This window comes from Camelina sativa, chromosome 11, assembly GCF_000633955.1.
Source record: "Camelina sativa cultivar DH55 chromosome 11, Cs, whole genome shotgun sequence".
NCBI lineage: Eukaryota > Viridiplantae > Streptophyta > Magnoliopsida > Brassicales > Brassicaceae > Camelina > Camelina sativa.
Genome location: NC_025695.1, coordinates 12,831,453 through 12,842,147, shown reverse-complemented (window position 1 = coordinate 12,842,147; position 10,695 = coordinate 12,831,453). Strand labels below are relative to the sequence as shown.

General features: G+C 37.2%; 3 protein-coding genes across 9 annotated transcripts in view; 1 reads left to right on the top strand and 2 right to left on the bottom strand.

Annotated features, from left to right (window-relative positions):
* LOC104723103 (pentatricopeptide repeat-containing protein At4g19440, chloroplastic-like) lies at positions 264–4,374 on the bottom strand. 4 transcript variants are annotated; one of them, XM_019231532.1, is made up of 6 exons: positions 2,015–4,374; positions 1,337–1,625; positions 1,100–1,232; positions 861–952; positions 658–754; positions 264–571 (listed from the first exon to the last, which is right to left on the bottom strand). In XM_019231532.1, the coding sequence occupies exons 1-2, from the start codon at positions 4,269–4,271 to the stop codon at positions 1,360–1,362; spliced, it is 2,523 nt and encodes an 840-aa protein (XP_019087077.1). In that variant the 5' UTR covers positions 4,272–4,374; the 3' UTR covers positions 264–571; positions 658–754; positions 861–952; positions 1,100–1,232; positions 1,337–1,359. The 4 variants fall into 4 exon arrangements, with proteins under 4 accessions (XP_019087077.1, XP_019087075.1, XP_010439715.1 ...); XM_019231530.1 differs by having other exon boundaries at positions 658–751; XM_010441413.1 differs by having other exon boundaries at positions 658–751; positions 1,337–1,858; positions 2,248–4,374.
* Positions 6,442–10,213, top strand: LOC104723101 (protein NUCLEAR FUSION DEFECTIVE 4-like). Of its 2 annotated transcripts, XM_010441406.1 has the most exons (4): positions 6,442–6,873; positions 7,768–7,983; positions 9,135–9,850; positions 9,932–10,213. In XM_010441406.1, the coding sequence occupies exons 1-4, from the start codon at positions 6,565–6,567 to the stop codon at positions 10,074–10,076; spliced, it is 1,386 nt and encodes a 461-aa protein (XP_010439708.1). In that variant the 5' UTR covers positions 6,442–6,564; the 3' UTR covers positions 10,077–10,213. The 2 variants fall into 2 exon arrangements, with proteins under 2 accessions (XP_010439708.1, XP_019088634.1); XM_019233089.1 differs by lacking the exon at positions 9,932–10,213 and having other exon boundaries at positions 7,768–8,275; positions 9,427–9,854.
* Positions 10,161–10,695, bottom strand: part of LOC104723102 — a 2,676-nt gene continuing 2,141 nt past the window's right edge. The window contains exon 2 of one of the 3 annotated variants that reach the window (XM_019233088.1): positions 10,161–10,483. In XM_019233088.1, the coding sequence (XP_019088633.1) occupies positions 10,218–10,483 (266 nt within the window). In that variant the 3' untranslated portion in view covers positions 10,161–10,217. Of the gene's footprint in view, positions 10,682–10,695 lie in introns of all 3 variants that reach the window. The other 2 variants (XM_010441410.2, XM_010441409.2) reach the window with 2 other exon arrangements.

The following is a 10,695-nucleotide window of genomic DNA, read 5'->3' as shown; positions in this document are numbered from 1 at the left end:
CTCAGTTTACCATTTCTCATTATCTCATTCGCAAAACTCGATATTAATATTCCCATAAACCATGAGTTAGGTTCGATGATCTGCAAGTATCCTAAGTATCGGACTCAAAAATTAACTCTTAACACATTTAGTCCTTTTGGAGATTTACTGATCATAATATTCGAATATTCAGGTTTCATATTGGCTTTTAAAATCTTCTCAAAACAATCTATGTTTAGGGTATCTTCAATACTATGAAGTAAAAACAAAAAAAAGCATGAGAGCAGTGGAAGCAATCAAATTTAATTCATGATTCTTTCTTCTATTTTTATGTACCCCACTGTAAAACTAACAAAAGTAAAGAATTGCATAGAAGAAAAATAAACAGTGATAACCCCACCGACAGTCTTTACTATACGGTGAATGTTGTTGTTAGATTAGTTGATACCGTAAATGTTACCTTTCATATCAATCCATTAAACTCTCCGACCCGTGGGCAAAAATTCTGCACGTCTGAGGAAATTTTCCACAGCAACGTGTCGTCAGGCAAGAATTAGTTCTAAACTACTCCGATGACACTGGCATAAGGTTTCTGAAGCACAAAAAAAAAAAGAGAAAGAACAATACTTTCAGCCAAACAGCTATAGTAAAAGAAGGAGTTTTTTACACTTATGTGACCTGTATATAGAAGAGCCATATATTGATCCACTCTCATAGCTCCATGCGTAAACTTCTAATTGACTGTCCATGATGTATGCATCTTTCACTGAATCTGCTAAAAAGGGTGTAACATAAGTAAAGGGTTTTGGATACAGCAAACAGCTTTAAAACTGTAAGCGGCAATATACTCAAGGCACAAAGCTGTGTATTTATTATTGTACCTGTATAGTCTTTTCAGGAATGCTGTCTGATATGCTTGCTCGGATCCAGAATCTATCATATGGCTTTGATTCTGTGGCACTCAATCATAAACCTGACGTGCACCAGTAATGTGGATTTGTAAATCATACACCCATATAGCCTATGATGCTAAAAGAAACAACTTTCTCCCTAAGATTGAAGCAGGCCGAAGCTGTTAAGTGAATGTGGTTGGAGAACCAAGTAGAACACACTAACTTACTTGTAAGATGCAATGGACCATATGCATTGACCAAGTGAACTCCACATCCTAGCGTGTTCCTCTAAGAAGATGTAGAGCCCAGGCGTTAATAAGACCATCAAAACCGAGAACGCCACTGATCTCAATTTTTCAACTGCAAGAATAGGATGCACAATTATACAAATCAGAAAATTTACATTAATAAACTAAAGCAACCAGAGCAACTAATATAGGAAAATTGAGGACCAGAATAGAAACCTTTTCTTCTACTAACTCATCAGCTACTGTATAAGTTTGTTCCATCCTTCAATGATCGCTGCATAATTTTCTTCATCAGAGCCTTTAAAAGCTTGCAATACACCTCCCTGCTTAAGATATCCATATATAAATTCCTTGTATGTGATACTATCTGGAACAATTCCTTTTTCCCTCATCTCATTTAGAAGCCTAGAAGCTTCTGTTACATTCCCGTCTCTAGCATACCCACCAATCATCACAGTATAGGTAATCTTGTTTGGGTGTATGTTCTTCGAATGCATCTCACGCAAAACACATTCGACTTTGACCATCTGACCCAATTTACCATATCCATCAATAAGTGCTGTATAGTGAAAGACATTCGGTTCCAAACCCTCCACCCTCATCTCCTCGAGTAGGAGTTTTGCCTCCTCAACACGGCTAATGATCGACATCCCCTTTATTAGTGAAGTATATGTAGCAGAATTAGGGGAAATTCCTTTGTGTCTCATATCTTCACGGAGTTCCGATGCAATTGATAGCCTTCCGCTTCTACAGTATGCTCCGATTAGATGATTGTAAACAACAGTATTTGGCTGCACGTTATTGCTCATCATCTCATCATACAATTTCTGTCCCTCTTCTGTTCTTTCAGCTTTACAACATCCATCTATCATCACTGAATATGTATAAACATCNGAAGACATTCAACTTGGACCATCTGACCCAATTTACCATATCCATCAATAAGTGCTGTATAGTGAAAGACATTCGGTTCCAAACCCTCCACCCTCATCTCATCGAGGAGGAGTTTTGCCTCCTCAACACGGCTAATGATCGACATCCCCTTTATTAGTGAAGTATATGTAGCAGAATTAGGGGAAATTCCTTTGTGTCTCATATCTTCACGGAGTTCCGATGCAATTGATAGCCTTCCGCTTCTACAGTATGCTCCGATTAGATGATTGTAAACAACAGTATTTGGCTGCACGTTATTGCTCATCATCTCATCAAACAGTTTCTGACCCTCTTCTGTTTTTTCAGCTTTACAACATCCATCTATGATCACTGAATATGTATAAACATCTGGAAGCATGCCATACCGTTTACAATCACCCCAAAACTGTATAGCCTCCTCAACTTTATTCATATTAAATAGCCCGCGAATCAATATGCTATATGTATAATTGTCAGGCGTAAGTCCTCTCTTAACCATTTCATCCATGAGAGTAAAAGCTTCCTCCAATTTACTCTTTCCGCAACATCCACAAATCAAAGTGTTATAGGACACTCTATCCATAACAAATCCACGCCCTAATATCTCCTTTTGAATCCTAAAAGCTTCTTCCAGCTTCCCTGCTTCACAGAGGCCATGAAGCAAAGCATTTGAAGTCTTCGTGTCTACTACAAAGCCTTTATTTAAAAATTTAAACCAAAGTGCTACTGCCTCTAAGTGTTTTCCATGCTTACAGAGACCAGAAATCAATGTAGTAAGTAATCCACCACCAGGACTCATGTTACGCAGTAGCATTTCTCCAACAAAACGAAGTGCTGAGTCATACATATGATGACTGGACAACAAGCAAATCACAGATGTAAAGGATCCCTGATTTACAGTTAAACCTATCGACAGCGTTTCCTTCAAAAGACGCTCAGCAATAACTACTTGACCGCTCTTGCAGTATCCCTTTATGAGAGTATTATACGTCGACGATGTAAGAGACAACCCTTTTGAAACCATGAGATCCTTTATCTCAATAGCTTTGTTCAAACTTCCAGCCTCGATTAAACTATCGATCAAATTATTATATACAATAACATTAGGAGGAAAACCTTTTTCTGTCATTTCCTTCAAGACACAATAAGCATCACCAATCCTCTTTGCCTTGGTCAAACCCTTGACAAGAATACTATAAGTGATAAGAGTTGGTTCCAGACCTCTCTCTACCATCTTTTCTTTAAACATAAATGCCTCATCATACCTTCCGCTCATCCCCAACCCATCAATGATAGTATTGTAAGTAACAACGTTTGGTGCAACACCAGCTTCTTCCATCTTTGTAAACAACTCAATGGCCTCCTCCACTTTCCCTCCCTTGCAAAACGCATTAATCGCTGTAGTGAACAAGTAAACATCCGGGAAAACCCCTTTGCAAACAACTTCAAAAGCTTCACAACACTTCTGAAACTCATTAGCTCTCACTAGAGAAGTCAGCAAAATGTTGCAAGTCGTCTTAGATGGAAACATACCCTTGTTTGCCAGAAAAGGAAACACATCAAGAGCTAGATAGCAACCATCACACTTGAACTGAGTGCAATAAACTTCAATCAACAAATCTGACATCTTCCTTCTGGTTTCCTCATCAAAACACATACCCAAACTCGTCATTGCATCCGCAATCGCAACTCGACTATCTCTCAAACCACCGTTAACACAAGGCAAAACAGGTACATTCCCATTGATCAAACGAATCAAAGTTACCCTAGCAGGGGACAACAGACTCGAATCAAGCAATAAACCTATCAATAAACAATACGAACGGAGACTGAAGGAGAAACTAAACGAATCAGAAGCTAATCGGAAAAAATCCAAAGCCGTCTTCGGATTAACTTTGGATCGGAACTCAGGAAACAACCTATCGAATTCGAGAGGCGATAGAACAGTTATGAGTTGTTTACACTGCTCGTAATCTAGAGATCTCTTAGACAAGACTGAAGACAACCGTTGGTGCAAATGCTGCCGATCAGAGGAAGGATCTTCCGATTTATCCGGCGGATGAACGTACTGTTGCAGGTATCGAGTTGTGTGGAAGCTTCTCTTGGGGGATTTAAGGCGGCGAGTGAATAAGTAGCTAGCGCGAGAGAGTCTCCTCCTCAAATCCATGGGTGAGAGAGAGAGGAGACGTGAAGAAGTCATTCGTGAAGAGATTTTAGGGAAATAGAGAAGAGCTGCCATTGATCAATGTCGAAGAAGAAGAATTGAAGATGGTGTTGAGCCACGCCATCGGAGAGAGAGAGAGAGAGAGACTTGTGAACAAGACGGAGAAATTTCTCGTGAGGAGGCGATTTGGGCAAAAACCCAGGGTTCAGTCAGTCTTGGGGGACACGAACGGGATCTCAATAAATGGGCCTGTTATTGGCCCATTAGTTATATCACATGGGCTAAAAGCTACGACATTTGAGCCTATTGTTAAACTTGAGTATTAGTTTTTTTATATTTCACATATATACACTTTTTTTTTTTTTACACAACTTTTAATTATTGTGTTCCTTTCATTAATTATGCAATCACACTCATAAAAATTAACTGTATTAGTTTCACTGTAGAGATTATTTGGTGCGTCATGATGTTCTAATCATGATAATCTATAGCATCATGTCATGTCATTACTGTCTGGAATAAACTTTTAGCTTACGATTCACGTGAAATCAGACTTAACCAGAGATTCCAACAATTATAGTAACACCGTAGTATATCGTACGTATTTATGATTTATAGCTAGTAGACTAGCAGTAGACATGTTAAATGAGAAAAACATCTCACAAAATAAGCTGTAACCTCGCATGCTCCACAGATAGCACCATGGCATGCAACATCATAGCTTGTTCATAAATGTATTTTTTCAAAAGATACCGACACTTGTAGTAAACTATAAAACTAAAAACCCCAGCTATATTTATATCTAGTGGTTGAATGAATCACTAATTAAACATATTAGTACAAGACAAATAAAGAAGGAATGCATGCTTAAATTTTTATCTCTTGAGTGTACTTTGTTCGGATTTCAGTTCTCAATCCCTAATTAATAGAAACAGTTTAAGAAAGTATATAAGATACTATTAATTTTTATTAAAGGGAGAAAAAGATAAAATTAAATTTTTAGTTGATTTCCAGTTGTTTAATAATGCATCAAATGTATCAATACGTAATAACATACTAGGTACTAACCCGCGGAAAACCGCAGGCTGAACTTTTTATTTTGATGAAAATTTTTAATAATTTATTTTGTAATTATGTTATTTATAAAGGTTTGTGATTAAAAATTCGGTTTAGTTATATTAAAATTTTTGTATTTTAAAAATGTTTATTGAAAACCTGTCAATAAAACATTTGCATGTAATGAATAAAATTGTTTAAACCTTTGTCAATTAAACGCAATCCTGCTATAGTTGTGAAGTTTGTAAAAAGATATCACTAATATTTTAAAAGAGCAACTAAATATAGCTAGTGAAGATTCCTTCAAGTATTAAATATATTCAAATCTCAACTTAGTTTTATTTTCCTAAATAACGGTGGCTAAAAGAAAATATAACTTTTTTAAATAGATAAGATACTATATATATATCTTTTATTTTTATTTATTAATTTTTAAAATCTAAGCCGTTAAACGAAACTATTATATATTTTAATCGATTTAATTTTTGAAAAATTTTTAACGAAAAGTTTTTTGATGAAATTTGTAGTTATATAGATTTTATTTGATTAGATTTTTAAAATCTTAGCGGTTAATTTTTTTTAAAGTACGAATTAGTTTTGATTCTAATAGATTTTATTTTATTTTCTACAATTTATTTTATTTTATTTGTCCCCAATTTTCGTGTTTTAATTAATTATATTTATTTATTTAATTAATTAATCTTAATTAAGTTTTTTTAATGGTAATTGAATGTAATTTTTTACACATTTTAAGGTTAGTTTCATATTTGTACTTCTCAATTAACATAGTAAGATTTATGGAGTAATCAAAATGTTCACCAATTTGGTTGGAAAACAAAACATTAAAAGTGAAGTTAGTATATGCACTTTTTACAAAACAAATAAATAAGTATGCATAGCTGCCAAAAAAAGAAAGAAAGTGTAGTTGTTACGTATTGACTAATTATCATATTGTGTGATTAAACTGTTACTAATTTATACTAGTAGCCATTCTTTAATAATCTTCAAAGACAAATGGTGTCTTTACAATTATTAAAAAAAAAAAAAAAAAAAATAAACTTATAAAACCAAACATATCTTATTCAAGAAAATACAAAAGAGTCGCCACGTAAATAGACGAATTGATTTCTTTTTCTTTTTCTTTGACAACAAAATAATTTGTTTTATATATCAAAATTGTAAACACACCAAAAGAGAAAAAAGCTCAGTCACAAAAACAAGAAAACTCGAATTCTCTCCCTACCATACAAAAACACAAAATCTCTACGTTTCTCTCTTTTACCCCACCAGCCGGCGAAAAAAGTTAAAGAGAATGGGAGGACAGTCACGGAAATGGATGATTCTGGTAGCAACGATATGGATTCAAGCTTTCACCGGGACGAACTTCGATTTCTCAGCTTACTCGTCAGATTTGAAATCGGTTCTTGGGATAACGCAGGTGCAGCTAAACTACTTAGCCGTAGCTTCGGATCTAGGGAAAGTTTTCGGATGGTCATCGGGTCTTGCGCTTATGTATTTCCCGCTTTGGACGGTGCTTTTCGCGGCGGCTTTTATGGGTTTCGTCGGTTACGGAGTTCAGTGGCTCGTCATCACTCATTTCATTTCTTTACCTTATATTATGGTAACGTCACTCATCCACTACTATCTGATTTTATTAATTAATAAAAAAATTTTGGAGAAAAACAATAAATTCCAGAGGTTGGAATAATAATCTACAAGTGATATCTTCATTGTTAAAAGAGTTTATTTATGAGTTTAGTAACGTTTTAACTTTTTAAGGGTCGATATATATTTGTATTTAATTAACTTCAGAACTAATTTTTAAGGGTTAATTAATAAAGAATTGATATATTATTACTTTTATTGAAATTGTCACAAAATGGGACGAAAATAAGATATTGAATCTCAGATTGAGTGATGTTTGATTGGTAGAGTAGAATGGTAGTTGAATCTTTTCTTTTCTTTGTTTTCGTCGATTTGTCTTATGCATTATTTTAGAACTTTAAATAATTAGTTGGTTAGCAAGTAGCAATATTATTTTGGACTGTTTATTAGGGCTTGTTGGCTCGTGTTTGATGGTTGTTTAATTCATTTTATACATATATATTTAAATTATGACGTCAAAAACAGGAAATGTAATATTCAAATTTTAAATTATATGGACCCAGTTTCATTTATTTATTCAAATCATATAATACCTGTAGTTAATATAATTGATTGACAACCGGATCTTTTTTTCTTTTTCTTTTTCTGAAACGTCTTTTTTCGGATGAGCAAGGGAATTAGAGGATTTTTGTGACTGAAACAAAACAATGAAAATAAATATACAAATATTAAATGGGAATTTTAATTCTCTTAGTTAAGTCTTATTTCTTTGATTTTTTTTTTATACTATTTTCTTGGATGTTAAGATTAGCTTTTGGAGTGAAGATTATATATGCAACCTTTAATAATTTGCCGTTTCTGCAAGAATTTTAATTTAAGTTTATTAAAGTTTTGCTAGTGATCTGTGCAGGTGTTTCTCTGTTGCTTACTTGCTGGTTTAAGTATCTGTTGGTTCAACACAGTCTGCTTTGTGCTCTGCATTAGTAACTTCCCCGCAAACAGATCACTTGCTCTGTCTCTCACAGTGAGCTTCAATGGCGTAAGCGCCGCGTTATATACTCTAGCGTATAACGCAATCAATCCGGCTTCTCCAGAGCTGTACCTTCTCTTAAACGCTCTTATACCTCTCATTGTATCTTTCACCGCAATCATCCCGATCCTTCGCCAACCGCCTTTTGAGCCACTTCCACCAGATGGAGTTCGCCGTGACTCTCTCATGTTTCTAGTGCTCAACATACTCGCTGCTTTGAACGGTGTTTATCTCCTTCTCTTTGGATCGAACTCCTCTGATTTGACCTCTGCTCGTCTCCTCTTTGGTGGTGCAATCGTTCTTTTGATCTTCCCTTTATGTATTCCCGGTTTAGTCATCGCTCGGAATTGGTATCACCGTACAATCCACACTAGTTTCCGTCTTGAAGGTTCCGGTTTCATTCTTGTTCATCCTGATGAGCTTGAGTTGCATAAAGGGATGCTTGCGCATGAAGCAAACCGAGAAAGCTACCAACTGCTGAACGAAGATGTGGAGCAAAACCCTGTTAAGACAGTAGCTGTTGAGGAAGATGATATTGATGAGTCTTGTTGCGNCGCAAACAGATCACTTGCTCTGTCTCTCACAGTGAGCTTCAATGGCGTAAGCGCCGCGTTATATACTCTAGCGTATAACGCAATCAATCCGGCTTCTCCAGAGCTGTACCTTCTCTTAAACGCTCTTATACCTCTCATTGTATCTTTCACCGCAATCATCCCGATCCTTCGCCAACCGCCTTTTGAGCCACTTCCACCAGATGGAGTTCGCCGTGACTCTCTCATGTTTCTAGTGCTCAACATACTCGCTGCTTTGAACGGTGTTTATCTCCTTCTCTTTGGATCGAACTCCTCTGATTTGACCTCTGCTCGTCTCCTCTTTGGTGGTGCAATCGTTCTTTTGATCTTCCCTTTATGTATTCCCGGTTTAGTCATCGCTCGGAATTGGTATCACCGTACAATCCACACTAGTTTCCGTCTTGAAGGTTCCGGTTTCATTCTTGTTCATCCTGATGAGCTTGAGTTGCATAAAGGGATGCTTGCGCATGAAGCAAACCGAGAAAGCTACCAACTGCTGAACGAAGATGTGGAGCAAAACCCTGTTAAGACAGTAGCTGTTGAGGAAGATGATATTGATGAGTCTTGTTGCGGGAAGCTTATTACAAAAGATCAGCTTGAAAGTTTGGGAATCGAACATTCTTTGTCGTTGCTCTTACGCAGATCAGATTTCTGGTTATACTATGTCACGTACTNCTCATTGTATCTTTCACCGCAATCATCCCGATCCTTCGCCAACCGCCTTTTGAGCCACTTCCACCAGATGGAGTTCGCCGTGACTCTCTCATGTTTCTAGTGCTCAACATACTCGCTGCTTTGAACGGTGTTTATCTCCTTCTCTTTGGATCGAACTCCTCTGATTTGACCTCTGCTCGTCTCCTCTTTGGTGGTGCAATCGTTCTTTTGATCTTCCCTTTATGTATTCCCGGTTTAGTCATCGCTCGGAATTGGTATCACCGTACAATCCACACTAGTTTCCGTCTTGAAGGTTCCGGTTTCATTCTTGTTCATCCTGATGAGCTTGAGTTGCATAAAGGGATGCTTGCGCATGAAGCAAACCGAGAAAGCTACCAACTGCTGAACGAAGATGTGGAGCAAAACCCTGTTAAGACAGTAGCTGTTGAGGAAGATGATATTGATGAGTCTTGTTGCGGGAAGCTTATTACAAAAGATCAGCTTGAAAGTTTGGGAATCGAACATTCTTTGTCGTTGCTCTTACGCAGATCAGATTTCTGGTTATACTATGTCACGTACTTCTGCGGTGGAACCATTGGACTTGTGTACAGCAACAACCTCGGACAGATTGCTCAGTCTTTAGGACAAAGCTCAACCACAACAACTCTTGTTACACTTTATTCCTCTTTCTCATTCTTTGGAAGATTGCTTTCTGCAACACCGGATTATATCCGAGCGTAAGTATTGTATCTATCTGTGATTAGTCTTATAATCTCTACTGGTTGATTGCAGAGTTGTGAATGTTTTTATTTGTGCAGGAAGGTTTATTTTGCGAGAACCGGGTGGTTAGCAATCGCGTTACTACCAACACCAATCGCGCTCTTCTTGCTTGCATCATCAGGACACTCATCAGCATTACAAGCAGGAACAGCGGGGTCGCATGGGGCGGGGTCGCATATGTAACTGATGACTGATTCCTTACGTATGGGGCGGGGTCGCATATGTAACTGATGACTTTTCTTATTTTGCTATGACACACTTTTCCAATAATGGGGGAAAAAGATTACTGATGGTAAAATAAAAGTACTTTGAGTAAGTTACTAATTATGGGTAGATACAAAATTTCTGATCGTTAATACAAAGAAAAAGCCTCTCATAAGCCAAAGCCATCTTACTCGCCGTAAACATCTCCGCCGCATACTCTTTACACTTTCTACCTCTCTCCGCCAATCTATCAGCTCCTTCCGCCACCGCAACCTCCATAACCGCCGTCAAAGCTTCCACATTCGGCGCAAACATAAACCCAAACTCATCATTCACCACTATACTCCTCTTTATGCTTGCGTACCTCGACGCCATCACTGGTTTACCACTCAACATCGCTTCCATTAACGTCAAATCGAGTCCTTGTGGTCTAAGCGTTGGATTCACGAACAAATCTATCCCGTTGTAGAAACCCTTGAGTTCGTTTGGGTTTAGAGATCCCAAAATGGAAACTTTATCTCCTAGTTCCTTGTAACGATTCTCCCATGGCCCTGATCCAGCTACTACGAGGTAAACATTAGAATGTGTTTCGATTAGT

What these genes read in the sequence shown, in the direction of transcription:
- LOC104723103 (XM_019231532.1), bottom strand. Translation starts at nt 4,271, where the DNA reads ATGGCAGCTCTTCTCTATTTCCCTAAAATCTCTTCACGAATGACTTCT.
- LOC104723101 (XM_010441406.1), top strand. Translation starts at nt 6,565, where the DNA reads ATGGGAGGACAGTCACGGAAATGGATGATTCTGGTAGCAACGATATGG. An exon ending in TTTCTTTACCTTATATTATG is followed by an intron (nt 6,874 to 7,767) that starts GTAACGTCACTC and finishes TGATCTGTGCAG; the next exon opens with GTGTTTCTCTGTTGCTTACT. An exon ending in ACACCGGATTATATCCGAGC is followed by an intron (nt 9,851 to 9,931) that starts GTAAGTATTGTA and finishes TTATTTGTGCAG; the next exon opens with GAAGGTTTATTTTGCGAGAA.